This window comes from Coenobita brevimanus, chromosome 85 (genome assembly GCF_032717465.1).
Source record: "Coenobita brevimanus isolate Jiangsu-jjx chromosome 85, ASM3271746v2, whole genome shotgun sequence".
In the NCBI taxonomy this organism is placed as follows: domain Eukaryota; kingdom Metazoa; phylum Arthropoda; class Malacostraca; order Decapoda; family Coenobitidae; genus Coenobita; species Coenobita brevimanus.
Window position 1 is genome coordinate 18736896 of NC_137038.1, and position 16250 is coordinate 18753145.

At 40.8% G+C, this 16250-nt stretch overlaps 1 protein-coding gene and 1 non-coding gene across 2 annotated transcripts in view; both read right to left on the reverse strand.

The window, feature by feature from the left end:
- The window catches only part of YME1L (ATP-dependent zinc metalloprotease YME1L), a 757090-nt gene that overhangs the window by 607315 nt on the left and 133525 nt on the right, over positions 1 to 16250 (reverse strand). The window contains exon 3 of the mRNA XM_080280511.1: positions 12514 to 12667. Within this exon, the coding sequence (XP_080136637.1) occupies positions 12514 to 12667 (154 nt within the window). The remainder of the gene's footprint in view (positions 1 to 12513; positions 12668 to 16250) is intronic.
- On the reverse strand, positions 3706 to 3824 carry LOC145410509 (5S ribosomal RNA). Its single transcript, XR_013899299.1, has one exon. It is a non-coding gene; the product is annotated as a 5S ribosomal RNA (ribosomal RNA).

Genomic DNA, 16250 nt, shown 5'->3' on the forward strand with positions numbered 1-16250 from the left:
GTTGAAAGACTGGAGACTGCATCTGAAAGACTGGAGATCACAGACAGTAGTAAATACAGAGGGAGACAGTTCCAGAGTTGACCTGTTCCATACATGAAGGACTGGGAGTAATGGCTAATGCTTGCATTAAAGGGCTGGACGGAAAAGGGATAAGAGTTTGTTGCTGGACGGGCACTACACACCTGCCGTAGTGGTGGAGGAATGCAAGCAGACAGTTCAGAGGAGCAGTGACCACTGAAGTAACGACAGAAAAGAGATAACGATGCAACAATGTACCAAAGACAGAAGATGAAGGAGGCCAGTACAAGGAGGAGAGTTAATATGATGAAAAGCCTTTGACTCCACCTTGTTCAGAAGAGCTGTATGTAGGGAGCTTCCTCACACATAAGAGTTGTACTCCACACAGGGGCAAATAATACCCATTTATAAAGTCAACAACTGTGCATGGGTTAAGAATACACAGAGTCGGGTTAGCACACCTGATCTCTTGGAAGCAGATTTTACAAGAGAGGTAATATGATCTTTCCAAGATAAATCATGCGAGAATGAAACCCCAAGTATGCTTAAAGATGTTGCAGGATGGAGTTGGATTTTGCTCAAAATTAGACGATACTCCTGTGGAAGATTTTGTAGGGCTCACAGATGTATGAACTGAGTTTCTGATGCATTAAAAACAAGATTACTTTTACCACAATCAAAGATGAGCCAAGTCAGACATTAGGTGTGCCATAGCCTCATCCCTTGTTTGTTGAAGTAATTACTGAGATGGATGCTGCAGGATGCGAATGGAAAGGCGAATGATGGAGTCATCAGTGAATGAGTGGACAGGGTTAGATGTATAGCTTAGGTCTCTGATGAACTGAAGAAAGAGAGTTTCTGACAGGACAAAGCTCTGAGGAACAACACTAGTGATAACTCTAGAAGAACAGTGGCTGTCTACAACAGCAGCTATAGAACAACCAAAAATTATGCCAGAGATGAAGACACAGATAGGATAGAAACCGTAAGAGGGCAGTTTGGAAATTAAAGGTTTATGCCAGACTCAATTAGAAGCCTTTGAGATGTCAAGTGCAATGGCAAAGTTTTTGCCAGAGTCCCAAAAGGAGGATGACCAGGAGTCTGAAAGGTAGGTAAGAAGATCGTCAGTGGTGATGGCTGAACCTATACTGATGATCAGAAAGAAGGTTGTGATAGGAAAGATGCTTTAAAAAATTTTTTGTTAGGAACAGACTCAAAAACTTTTGAAACACAGGATGTTAAAGCAATTGCGTGATAGTTACAGGGATGGGAATGGTCACTCTTCTTTAGGATGGACTGATTGAGAGCAAACTTCCAGCAAGAAAGAAAAGTACAAGCTGACAGACAAAGGTGAAAGGGTTTACCTTGGCAAGGTGTAAGCACAGATGCACAGTTCTTAAGAACAACAGAAGGGACCCCATCAGGCCCATATGCCTTGTCAATATTAACCTTCTTGTGCACCATAAATTTACAATACATTTTGGTTCCACGCACAGAACCAAAACCTCGCTGAGGGTGGCACCACTCGCACAGCAAGGAAAAAAATTCTATGGCCCAATTTACCCCCAGAAGGTGCTTATATTGCTGTACATCGCTTCCCATCATCTTCGTTGATGTGTATACTATCAAATAAGAAAAAAAAAAAACATAAAACAGATGAATAAATGTACAGAAGTGAAGCTAGAATAAACCTTATTTACGTGAAAAATCGTTTTTCATAGCTTCCCAACATCACCGTGAAAAATTTTTCCTGTGACGCGCAGTTGCAAAGGACATGTCTATATGCAGAACTTCAGGATCTTTCATATGTGAAAGTTTCAAGTTGATTTGTCCAATGGTTTTCGAGTAAATAAAAAAAAACTACAAAAATTGCCTAAAAACGTCTGATTTGTTTATTATTTCGTATGTTGTTAGTTACACTGTAACAAACATATATGTAAATTCTATCCACTTTTGTATCCTAAAGGTTAAGGAAGCCCATGATATAATTCACAGTGTTATAACCCTTATTGTTATGGAGAAAATGAATTTTGAAATGTTACGATGGATTGCATGCTGTAACAGCACCTACGCTCCGGACCGTAGCCCAAGTATGTTCGTCTCGTAACTTTTCCCTTATTATTTTCACACATAGGTTACTTTGCTTTACAAAAGGATGCATAAGAAAACATTAGTTTGATCAAGAATTCTTCAGATTTTTGATGCGACCTATACTTTACGAGTATAATGACAAATAGCAATGAAATGCACCACATTTTCCCTGTGAGAAATATATAGTAAACACACAATTTTACCTTACAATACAATAGTATAAAAACTAGACAAATAAGCTGGTTACTCATACCCTCTAGCAGTGTTGTGTTTCTTGAGAGGAGATGGAGTTGCAGAGAGAAGGACAGGTAAGATCACAGCCTGTGTGTGTGTGTGTGTGTGTGTGTGTGTGTGTGTGTGTGTGTGTGTGTGTGTGTGTGTGTGTGTGTGTGTGTGTGTGTGTGTGTGTGTGTGTGTGGAGTGATGACAGTGGTGTCAGTTGTCATGAACTCTTTCTCTGATAAGCCCTTGTGAGACATAGTAGGTTTAGTGTAAAACAGGAGGGGAAGGGTAAAATCAGTTAGGAATTTTCAAATCTGGCTTTCTCTGAAAATATATAAGAAACGCTTATACACCTTCTTCACAAGCACACTGCACTTTATATAACACAATATCACTATAATACATGTAAGGTATCGACGGTGCAGTAGTGGGAAATGCAGGTTTAAATGGCTGGCCGCGTGCTCACACACCCTTTGAGCCTGACTGTTGGCAGAATACTGAGCTAAATATAAGCCATTTGCCTCTCTGATAAGCTCCCAGGTGTTGCCATATATTTCCCCTAGATGTGGCTACCCTCAGCTTTGACTCAACCAAAGTTGATGCAAATCCATCCACAGGAAAAGTTTCAATGACCATTTATAGGGAAATTGCATCATGTTGCATCATCAGTTACTCTTCAGATTGCAAGGATTATGACTCACGTTGCATCATTGTGCGCGAAGGGGTTAAGGCCACTGATGGCAGAAAAAACATCAACTGAAGAAATTTTAAAGTCAGCAATGAGGAAATCAGAGGCAGGAAGTGATGGAGGAATATCACCGTAATCGCCAAAGGTGGAACTGAAGGAGAAAACCTGAATGAAGTGTTCTGTTTTATTCATTTTCATTCATTCATCATCGAATCCTACGTTGCCCCATGAGAAGCGTGGGTGCCCGAGGCTAGGCAAGTTGGTCTTGACATTTGATATGAGAGTGACCAGCCTCACTCATCCCTGAGTGGCAATGTGTGAGCAATAAACCCTTACCATCCCTTGGATAGAAACCTTCACCAGCTCAATCCAATTGGAACACCTTAACCAACAAAAGGAGAGTGACGTTACGTAACGTCCAGCCATTTTTAATTTATTGGTGAAATTGGGTGATAAGGCATCTTTGTCACCTACTGTCCTGCCCTCTACTCTTCCAAGCCTTGAAACAAGTAAAATAGAATATACATATATATGTTGTAGTGTTATAATTGTTCAAGTAAAATTTTTCATTCATTCATTCATTGCCAGACGCCATGTATCCCAAACGGGGTGGCCAAGGGCTTAGAGTTAATTGTTTTACAGGGAGGGGCACTAATCCTCCACCAAACCCACTTGACACGTAGGGATGCCAACAGCATCTGGTGTTCCCAGGCGGTCACCCATCCAAGTACTAACCAGACCCAACGTTACTTAACTTCGCTGATTGGACGGGAAGCGGTGTACTCAACGTGGTATGGCCGTTATTGTTATAAGTGTTCAGGTATAACAGAAAACAAATACATAAAATTCTGAAAACAATGATTAGTGTAAAGAATGCATAAATGATAAATATAGTATTCAGTGGTGAAGAAAAAGCAAATGAGTGAATAGTTTGCTACTCTCACCCCAGGCGCGCCTGGTGATTAGCCGTCTGTCTGCCCGTCCTCCTCCCTCACACCTCCCCTCCTCCTCCCACAGCCAGCAGAGACATATTACCACACATGTAACACCTCTTGCCTTCGTTTTTCATCCATTTTCATCAATTCATGCATGTTTAGGCTTATTCCTTGATACATTATTTTTCCAAAAATATGCCGCCCCACACGGTCGTATAATTGACAAGTTGCCCGCCCATAAGGGGATAATTACTCACTAAACCACCAGGCACCAAAATCTGGTTATATGGTTACCACCCAGCATAGTAAATGGTTTCCTGGTGTACAGGAAACCATTTGGCTTGTCACTCAGTATAGAGTTACCCACAGGCAGAAGGAAGAGGAAAGAATGAAGGAAAGAAAGACAGAAGAGGAAGTGTAAAGTCAGCTGTACACAGAAGGAGAAGGAATGAATGAATGAAAGAATAAAAGAAGAGGATGGAAGGAAAGAAAGATGGAGGAGAGGAAAGGGCAGACACCAGAGAGCTGCACAACATCGAGTGAGTGGATGGTAAGCGCCCCTACCTACCACCAATCAGTATAAGAAATAGGTACAGAGCCATCAGAGTGGAAAAGAGGAGGGAAAGATAATGAGGTTAAAGTTGTTTGAAAGGCTTTTGGCAAGGTGCCAGAAGGAGCATGAAGAATTCAAGTTGGAAAGTTCAGAGAATTTTGTACGAATGAAATTAGTTTTAGACAAGCGAAGAACAAACTTAGCACGATTCTGGGCAGAAACCTAAAAAGGATGAGATTCAGGGGTGGGTTGGGTCTGGTACCTTTTGTAGGCCTTCTTCTTGTTGTGGACAGCATTAGAACAAGCATAATTAAACCAAGTTTTTTCTGCATTACCCACACAATATGAGTAAGGAATGTATGCTTCCATGCCCGAGAGAATATCCTCCGTAATGTGCAAGGTACACTCAGATGGCTCTTGGCCACAGAAGTAATAATCATTCCAGGGAAAATCAAAGAAGCACTGTGAAAATTGGTCAGTCTTGAGCCCCTTATTGTTAATCATGGTGCTTAAGGCTCTCTCACATATCTTCAGAAATGAACCCCCTTGGGTCCACGAGTATGCTGATGAATTGGTGTTGACTGTGTAGAATGAGAAGGAAGTGGAGGAAAGATTTAGGAAGAGGTGAGATGAAATGGGGGTACAAGGGTTTGAGAGTTAACGTGGATAAAATAAAAGTGATGATATTTAGGCAGGTGCTGGTACTGTCAATCCACAGGGACTGTGGCCATAAGGAGTTTGCCACAAAGGTGTGGGAAACAGCTCTATCTTGTGTAGCATTTGTGTTAAGTGGATGCATGAGAGATGTACTGGTGTTAGAGGTAGGCTGGAAAATAATGCTGATTTCGTGTGTGTCATGTGTCGGCATTAGCATGTAAAGACTGAGACTTAGGAAAGGACTCATCATGATGGAGAGTCTATTTAATTTGTGGAGGAATTTTGCTATTTGAGGGGCACGTTATATGTTAGGGGCAAGGCTTGAACTAGTACACTGGCTAGGGTATGGAGTGGTCACAGGAAGTTCAGGGAGTTGTTGCCTCATCTGATGCTGAGGACTCTCTCTATGCTAGGGGGTCTTTGTACGGACCATGTTAGGAGTGTAATGCTGTATGGTAGTGTCACACAGGTAGTAAACCAAGACGATATTCGAAGACTCAGAAGTACATTCATAGTCTCCAACATAAAGAAATGATAATAAGTAGATGGATGTGTAATGCGTCCTTGAATGAGAGACCAGGGGAATTTCGATTGTGACTGAAGATTTGAGAGGAAGGATGGGACTTGAATGTATCAGTGTTGTGATGAGGAGAGGCAGAGTTAGTTAACTGGGCATGTTCAGAGGATGGAGGAAAATAACTGGGTGTGGAATGTGAAGGGTGTGGATACTGTGGGTAGGGCCATGAGGCAAGGGGGATGGGGGGAATCTTGGACAAGGTCATAGAATATGGTCTCAGGGATAAGAGATTTAATAAGAAGGCTGCCACACATCAAGCAGTACGGACAACCATGATTAGGCTGAAGCCTTTATAAATGAAACAAAACTGACGAACCCACCTGAATAATAAAACTTGCCTTGCTTGATACATAACAAAAATCCAAAGTACTGGCCAACTGAATTAACAGAAAACTGGAAATCAAGAAAATTATGTTCTTGCCCCTCTTGCAGGCAATGCCTTGCATTATGTTAGTAATAAATCCCAACAATTCCTTGGATGTAAATCCTTTTGGGTAATATCCTGCTGTGTTTCCTTAACCTCTATGGTACTAAGTTCGGCAATCGATGTTTTTCACAATTTTTTAAATGGGAGAGGAATGTTGATCGTGCAACTTCCACAAAAAACTGGTGGCAGCTTGCTCCACCCCAGCTGTGACATAGATGGCTTCTGACAATCACAATTAAGTGTTGGACACGCGGGAGGGAGGATCCAGGCCCATACCCAGGTGGTAGGGGGTGTGCCCCCCACCTCCCTCTTGCTGCATCCCTCTACCCCACTATGTTGTTACTACCCTACCTCCCTTCGTTCTTACCACCAACAACACCCCTCCCACACCCTCCTCATGCATCCACCACCCTTCTGACGTGGATCCCCCCACATCCCCCCCCAAGTCATCTGTGAGGGGAGGGTATTTCCCCCCTACCCTCCCTCCATGTCCTTGTACTCCACAGGGGCCCTTCTTTTGTGTCTGGTGTTGGTCTCCTCCCATCCTTCCATCCCCGTACACCCCCTCCTGTCCTTACCACCCCCATCCCCAAGCATGGAGTATCGTTAACCCCCCCTCCCCCCCAGCGTTGAATATTTTACATAATTTTGGCATGTTTTGAATCATTACCTGTACGTTATTCGTGTCTGCATACAGATATGCACAACACAATTACTTTATGTTTTCTTTTATCTTTTTTGTTTTTTTGGGGAAAAAATCCTCGTTACCTGCCTACTTTAACTGCCTACGGATATAATTGTGTACCTGTCAAATATTACAGCTGATTATTCGGTAGATCCGACATTTCGGCAATTTTGAGAAAAAGTCCCATTAACGAAAATCTTTGATTGTTCGGCAGATGTCTGGAATAATCTCGGCAGTCAAGGAAATGTTATTTGTGGCTTGTAGGCCTAATGTTTCATTACACTTCTATATGTTCACTATAATCAGGTATAGTACTGTACTGATTACAATACTGCACAGTATCATACAGTACAGTAACCATCCCCCCAAATTAGCGAAGGTTACGTTCCAAGCCCCCTCTTCTTGAAATTTGCTCATTCTTGACACATTCCTGAAAATGACATTTACTGCTAATTGTGTAGCCCATGAACCATTGATACTGTAATGTATTACCCATAAATAAATGTTGCTTGTTAAAACAGTTTCCCCGTTGTTATTAGCTGTATGGCTGTGACAGCTCTTGTATTTTGATTCCTCAGCATAATGGTGGAAGGGACTGTCCTAAGTGTTTAACTAAACCTAACCTAACCGAGTTTAGCTGTACCTAATAATTTGACCAAACCTAACCTAAACTGGGGGAATATGAATTGCTAAGGTCTTTCTGATGAAAGTTAAACATACATTCAGCGCTCATTCATTTGTTCGTTTTTGTGTTTGTATGTGAAAGAGTATTGATGCAAACAGTAATATATCCCATTAGCCCCTTAATAACCTCCGGCATTGAACAACCCTTTACAGTACTGATGTCAGTGATGTCAAGTTAGTGTGAGCTATAAAATAAAACTGAACAACTATGGGGAGGGAACGAAGGTCACTGGTATGTTTACACGACTCTACGCTACAATTCCAAGCAGTCAGGCGGTTGTTTAATCTCAGATGTTTTCGCCCATTTGGTAAATGCACCGTAACTTTATCAATATTTCCGTGACTCATAGCAAATCATAGCATGGGTTCAGGAAGCTAAATAACATTGCTAGGTGCGCCAGATGATTATCTTCACAACTTTAAGAAAAATAAATTGATTTCAGAAGAATGGAAGAAACTTACTCTGTGTACTCAAAGGGGGATTAAATTTCTTCCATTTTCTTGATGTGCAGATAATCATCTGGCGCACCTAGCAATGTGTTATTTAGCCTCCTAAACCCATGCTATGATTCGCTATGATTCACGGGAGAATTGATAAAGTTACGGTTCATTTACCAAATGGGCAAAAACATCTGAGATAAAGCGACCCCCTGACTGCTTGGAATCGTAGCGTAGAGTTGTGTACACATACCAGTGACCTTTGTTCCCTTCCCATAATTGTTCAGTTTTTTATAGCTCACACTAACTCGACGTCACTGACATCGGCACTGTAAAGGGTTGTTCAATGCCGGAGGTTATTAAGGGGTTAATGGAATACATTACTGTTTGCATCAATACTCTCCCTTTCACAAGTAAACAAAAAAAACAACAAAAGAATGAGTGCTAAAAGTACATTTAATTTTCATCAGAAAGACCTTAGCAATTCATTTTCCTTCACTTTATTTTATGTAATTTTCTGACTATTTTATTTTGTGTTTGGAAAGAGTACTGTATACAGTAATCACTCCAAACATATTTGTAATAATATAAGTAATGATGACAATGTTCACCAATACAAATGATGTACTGAGCTGACAGGTAATATTCCTTATCATTTCGGCCATCCAGGAAGTGTTATCTGACTTGTAGGCCTACTGTGTCATTACACTTGTATATGTTCACTAATTTATATATATATTTCAGATTCAGGTATAGTACTGTATTGATTACAGTATTGTACAATATACAGTACTCTCTCCAAACACAGCTGTAATACCATATGTGGTGATGACAGTGTTCACCAATATATTTAAGGCACTGAGTGGGTAGGCTTTTTGATTATTCGGCAAATCCAATTTCTCAGCAGCAGCCCAGTCCCATAGATGCCGAATAATAGGACTTTTACTGTATTTTCTTCATTCTTATGTAATTCTTTGTACCTACATTTTGTATGTATGAACGAATGGTGACACTCCTTAACTCTTGTTTATAGTTTCAGCTCTGACCTTATCTATTTTTTTTTTTTTTTTAAATAACAGAACAGGGGAAGGAAAAACAAATGAATAAAAAAAAATAATCTGTCCCCAGATTAGCACTATGATGAAAAAATCCTTTTTACCTGCCTACTTTACCTGCCTATGGATCCATTTTATCTTTTTCTAAGCACTTTCCAATGGTTTATAACATCTATACACACCAAAAAATATTGATTTTGGTAATTTTTGTACATATTTTTGGGAAGAAAATGGGTGCAAGCTGCGTATTTACTTTCTTGCCTGGGCTGCAACGGTTAACTAATATCAACTTTGACGGGCCATGGTTCAGTAACTACTGCGTCTAGGAGAGTGGGGGTTTGCATTTTCAGGTGTGTAACTTCAAGCTTTAGAGGGACAGTAGTAAAATGGATGTGGAAGATGTGCAGATTGGCCTGGAAGGAAGGTAGGGTCCTAGAGGATTGGAAGTCAGGTTAATTATCCACTTGTACAAAGGGAAAGGTGAAAACGAAGTATGTGGTAATCATAGACGCATTTGTTTTCTTAGTGTTATAGGAAAAGTATACAGTAGAATACTTATTGACAGAGTTAGGGAAATAACAGAGGAATGAGTTGGAGAAGAACAGGGAGGCTTTAGGAAGGGAAGAGGTTGTGTAAATCAGATATTCATTCTTAGATCTTTAGTCGAAAAGTTTCTGGAGAAGGGAAAGAAGTTGTATGCAGCCTTCATGGATTTGGAGAAAGCATATGACTACGTGGATAGACAAGGATTGTGGAAAGTATTAAGAATATATGGAGTAGATGGGAAGTTGCTGAATGCTGTGAAGAGTATGTATGAGGATGCTAAGACCGCAGTGCGTTTGGATGGTGAACTGAGTGAATTTTTCTCTTTGAAGGTTGGGTTGAAACAGGGATGTGTCATGTCTCCATGGTTGTTCAATCTGTATATGGACAGGGTTATAAAAGAGATATAAGGTAGGGCAGTGGACACTGGAGTGGCCCAAATGAGGGAGGATAGTGTTTGGAAACTCCCTGTACTGTTGTTTGCAGATGATACTGTGTTGTTTAGTGAAGAGGAAGGGGAGCTGCAAGGCTTGGTGGAAACGGACTCTAAAGGTGAATGTAGGGAAGAGTAAAGTTATGGGCTTCGAGAGAGGTGAAGTCAGTGAATGTACAGTGAGGTTGGATGAGGAGGAAATGGAAAATGTGAGTACGTTTAAGTACTGTACTTGGGTAATGTGATGAGTATGGATGGAATTTTGGATGGTAAAGTGCTTCAAAGAGTTCAACAAGGAAGAAAGGTTGCTGGCTCCTTGAAGGCAGTGATAAGAAACAGGGAAGTGAGCACGGAAGTGAAAAAGTCATTACATGACAGTATTGTGATACCAACTCTAACATATGGAAGTGAAGCTTGGACTTTGTTGGAGGGACACACGTCAAAAGTGAGAGCAGTGGAAGAGAGATATTTGAGAGGAGCCTGTGAAGTCACATGGAGAGACAGACTGACAAATGAGGAAGTGAAGGAGAGTTGTGGTGTGAATGTGGATGCGACAGGAAACGTTAGGAGAACACATTGAGTGCTTTGGCCACGTGGAGAGGATGGGGAGTGAGAGACTGACGAGAAGAGTATATGTGAGTGAGGTGGAGGGGGAGAGAGGGAGGGGAAGCCAAGGATGAGATGGAGGGATGGAGTGGAGAGGTACAGTAAACCCCCGCTATAATGCGGTTCAGATATTGCCGGTTCACTTTATCGCGGAATTTTCATTGGAACCTAACTATTTTTACATTGCGGGAAACCCTGCCTCATCGCGGTTTCCACAAAGCCTACTACGGCTATTTTTAGGGTACAGTACATATTTTACATCTTTATTTTCAGTACTGTATTCTGAAATGGATATGTTTATGGTATTTTACATCTTTATTTATTCTAAAATATTAATAGCTGTATTAAAATAATGATTAAAAATCGGCTAATATATTTGATAAAATACAAGCGAAATCGTGGCGTGGGGTGAGGAAATACCCAGACTCATTGGTAGGTGGCACACAATTGGCTGGAGCTTACCAGTAGCCAATCCAAACACGCTTTACATTTTTACTTGCCGCTGATTGGCTGCTGCCGATGCGCCCTCCTCAAAGAGAGGAGCAGGACCGCACCGCACCACCATACCGCACCTCCCAGTTTACATGACAAGCACAGGCGTAGGTGGAGACACTTCAGAAGTCTGGTGCACAAACTCTCACTGCCTTCCATATGCTACATTCTGCCTTCTTTATTGTCCAAACAGTTGACTCAATCACCCCAAACATACAGTTCTGAGCCAGTTCACAGGCATAGGTGGAGACACTCCATCACAGTCTGGTGCAGTAGCCCTCACTGACTCCCGTTTAGTCCCGTATGCTACGTTCTGTCTTCTTTATTGTAAGAACAGTTGACTCACCCCAAACACACGGTTCAGAGACAATTCATCATCAAGTCAATTCACCATCAAAACATGGATGATTCCCTGTCATTCTATAAATATACTTATTATTGATTAATTAATACTTTAATAACTAATTTTCAGGGGGATTTTATAACTCATATAAGTAAAAAACTAGTGTACTGTACTTGCTGAATAAACTGGTATGTAAATAAATGACGGGGAATCGTCCTGACGGAGAATTGTCCCCGACATTCCTCCCTTAAGTTTGTCCAACACTTTAACTTTCTCTGTCAGCAACATCACTTTACTAGTCCGTTTTGGTGTGTTACCACATGCATCACTAGCACTATGCTTAGGCCCCATGTTGACAGACAAGGCAAGCAATCACTGGAAGGCAGAAAAATAAGCCACAAATAATGATTTGCGAGTCACGCATGGTTCGACCATCGGATTCAAACTAACTGTGTGGTGCGTGGTAGACCGACCTCCCGCACTTACGTTTCGCTCACCACCCGCAGAAATGTCGTCATAGGCGCCCTCTCAAGAGCTGCACAACTAATATACACCTTGTACTGAACTTCATGATCATCATCATCTTCAATTTGTCTCATTCATCATCAGTGAGTGCCTGTATTGGGTTTTTTTATTAGTAGACAATAAATAGCCATTTTAGGGGTAACGTCGATACATCGCGGATTTTTGCTTATCGCGGGTGCCTTTGGAACATAACCCCGCGATAAAGTGAGGGTTTACTGTATAAGAGAGAGGGGTGTGTGAATTGGGAGCAGGACAGTGAAATGGCGGGGGACAGGGTGACGTGGAGGCGATCTGTTTGTGGCCACCCCGCATAAAGGATTAAGGCGTCTGGCAATAGACAGATAGATAGAACTTAAACGTTTATAAATCGGGCATAAAACTTTTAACTTTTGAGAAAGTTGAGAAATAGGCCTGTTTTTGGGTCCTGGGGGGGTAGCTGAGGCTGGAGAATTGCGTACCAGAGGGGTTAATCCATGTGAATATCAGCTGTTCATTTGGTTTTACATTTACCAATCAACAGTGTAACATAATAAAAACTAACCTGTCAGCATGGCTGCAAGATGGTGATGACTGTGTGTGGTATGATGCATCATGGGTGTGGCTTGGGCACCATGCAGGGCAATGTGACGTAGAAGACTTGGGGTCACCACTCCACACGCATCCTTTAGCTTACTGTCTCTAGCCTTCTGTATTGTCTGGAAATATTTTATATTACATATCATATCAGCTGACATTGTCATCATCAACATCATCATCACCCCAACCCTTACTCCCACCTAAAGATAAGCTAGGGCAAGAAACACACACACACACACACACACACACACACGAACAGCCGGAGAGAGAGGACGTCCCAGGCATCGCTCCTAACCTTGAGTAGTTTCAGGAATTTTGTCTGTCCTGTCTCCTAGGGTCTTTCTTTAAATTTAAAATAATGAAAGTTGGTAGACTACCAATAATGTAAAGATTTGTTGGCAATAGTATACATGAATGTTTGTGGCTTATTCGGTAACAGCTGTTTAGGTACTTTACCGGTATGTTAAAGATGGCCGAAAATGTAAACAATGAGGGAATGGAATTTCAAGGATTTGATGCTAATACTAATGTCATGGACCTGGTGAAAACATTAATTATGAGGATTAGTGAACTCGAAAAAAAAAGTAGAGAATCTAGTGATAAAGGATGTGTCAGGAAATACGGAAACCACCATACAGAGTCTAATCCAGTCCAATGAAACAGCCAATGAAGAGATTAAGAATTTGAAGAGGGAAAATGTTGAACTGAGGAGGAAACTTGAAGAGAGTACTAATAAAACGGAGAAGGTGAGTAATGTACTAGAAGAACACAAGGCAAAGTGGGCACACGTAGAAGAAGAACAGAAAGAAGTGGTCAGCTTAAGAGAGATCATCCAGGAAGAAAGGGAAATGAACAAGAAAGAAATGGAAGAAAATGTAGTGAAAATACTGAAGAAAAAAGAGAAAATAGTGAGAGAAACTGTAGAAAGGAACAGATGTGTGGTAGTATTTGGAAACAGGGAAGAGGAAGAAAAGGTTAGGTTCGCAAGACTCGAGAGAGACACGAACATGGTGAGAGGAATATTAGGCAAGATTGACCCCGAAGGAGACAAGTGGGTAAAAGAAATTGAGGAAGTAAGGAGGATAGGGCCTTATAAGAAAGGGGAAACAAGACCAATGAGAGTCAAGTTTACATCAGAAAGTGTAATAAATGGGATACTTAAAGTGACCTGGAAATTAAGCAAAGAGGCGGGGATGGAAAATATTATAATAAGAAAAGATCTGAATGAAGAAGAAAGAGAAGTTTTAAAATCATTAAAGGAAGAAGTAAAGGAAAAAAATGATAAGAGGACAGAGGAAGAACATAATACTTTTTTTTGGAGAGTATTGGATATGAAAGTAAGGAAATGGTATTTAAGGAAATAGAAGTGAAGGAAACTAGGGGGGATGGTTGTGAAAGATCAGAAGTTGAGGAAGTGGTACGGACAGAGAGTAGGAGAGAAGAGGGTATTAATAATGTCAAAAATAATTTGAAGGTGATATATACTAATGTTGATGGTTTCATATCGACAAGGATTGAAATTAATGATTTCTTGAGAGAACATGAACCTGATGTCATGTGCTTTGTAGAGACCAAATTAAGAGAAGATATTGATGTTCATTTGGGAGATGGTAAATACAAACTGTGGAGAAAAGACAGAAAAGAAAAAAAGGGAGGAGGAGTGATGATAGCAGTGAAGAACAACATAAATGTAGATACTGTGGAAATGGGAGAAGGCAGGGCTGAAGTGATATATATGAAATTAGAAACTGGAGAGAATGTTAAGAGAGATATGGCGGTAGTGTATGTTCCCCCAAAGACGAGAGCATGGAAGGATGACGAATACCATGAGATGTTGTCAGATATGGCTAGCTACTTGCAAAAAATAATTGAGAAAAGCAATAATATAATTTTGGTGGGTGACTTTAATTGTAAAGAGGTGAACTGGGAGGAATGGTACTCGGGAGGCGGCGAGGATTCGTGGGGTACTATGTTATTAAATATAATAATGAATAATGTGATGGCGCAGTGGGTCAAAGAAGAGACACGGTTTCGAGGTGAGGACACACCAGCAAGGTTAGATTTACTGTTCACCAAAGAACCCGATGTAATAGAACCATTGGAATATCTCTGTCCTTTGGGAAAAAGTGATCACGTGGTCATTGAGTTCCAGATGTTAATAGGAAACGTCGAGCCAAGAGACGAGCTTCATAGACAGGGAAGATACAACTTTGGCAAAGCAAATTTTACAGGATTGAGAAACTTTTTTGAAAATGCGGATTGGAGAAAATTCAGAGAAACAAGAGAGATACAGAGGAAGTGGGATATCTTTCTAGACCTCTATAATTTGGGATTGGAAAAATTTGTACCAAGAGTAAGAGGGAAAGAAAACAGGAAAAAGGAGTGGTTTAATAGAAGGTGTATGATAGCCAAAAAAGAGAGAGATAAGGCGTGGAACAATTGGAGAAAGAGAGGTAACGACAGAACAAAGGAAGAATATAAAAGAACAAGAAACGAATACACAAGAATACGTAGGGAAGAAGAAAGGAATTTTGAAAAAGGTACAATTGACAAATGCAAGGATGAACCCAAACTGTTTTATAGATTTGTTAATGGCAAACTGAAACAAAAGGAAGGAATCACCAAGCTGAAAGTAGATGGAGAGGTCTTTAAGGATGCGGCAATGCAAGCAGAAATAATGAACAAACGTTTCCAGTCAGTTTTCACTAAAGAAAAGGAGCTTGTGGAAGGGGAGGGAGTGATTAGAAATGTTCCGGTGATGAAAGATATAAAAGTGGAGGTGCAGGAAGTGTATAAATTACTGGAAACTCAAGATGTAAGGAAGGCCCCAGGACCTGATGGAATTTCTAATTGGGTACTGAAGGAATGCAGAGAACAACTGGCGGATAAAATTCACAGCTTAATTGTATGCTCACTGGAAGAGGGGAAAGTGCCAAAAGAATGGAAGAGGGCAAATGTGGTACCAATTTACAAGGGAGGAAACAGGGAAGAACCCCTGAATTATAGACCAGTGTCTCTAACCAGCATGGTCGCAAAATTGTGTGAGAGAATCCTGAAAGACAGATGGATAAAATATCTGGAAGAGATGAATATTTTGGCTGAATGTCAGTTTGGATTCAGAAGTGGAAGGTCATGTGTTTCAAACTTGTTGAGCTTTTACTCAAGAGCGATTGATGTGGTACAGGAGAGAGATGGTTGGGTGGATTGTGTGTACTTAGACTTAGAGAAGGCCTTTGACAAGGTACCTCATAAGAGACTAATGTGGAAACTAGAATATATAGGAGGACTAAAGGGGAAACTTCTGGAATGGATGAGAGACTTTTTGAGAGACAGACAAATGAGGACAGTAATAAAGGAAAAGATGTCTGGATGGAGGGAAGTAACAAGTGGAGTCCCTCAAGGCTCAGTGTTGGCGCCAGTAATGTTTCTGATTTACGTAAATGATATGGTAGATGGAGTGAACAGTTATGCGAGTCTGTTTGCTGATGATGTAAAGATCTTGAGGAAGATAGAGGTTGAGGAGGATTGTAAAATACTGCAGGAGGATTTGGATAGGATACACAATTGGAGTCGGACGTGGGAAATGAAATTTAATGTAAAGAAATGTAAAATATTGGAAATGGGTAAAAGTACCAGGATGGGTAATGAATTAATCACAAAAAGGAGAGAAGAGAAAGATTTGGGAGTGCTGGTCCAAGATAG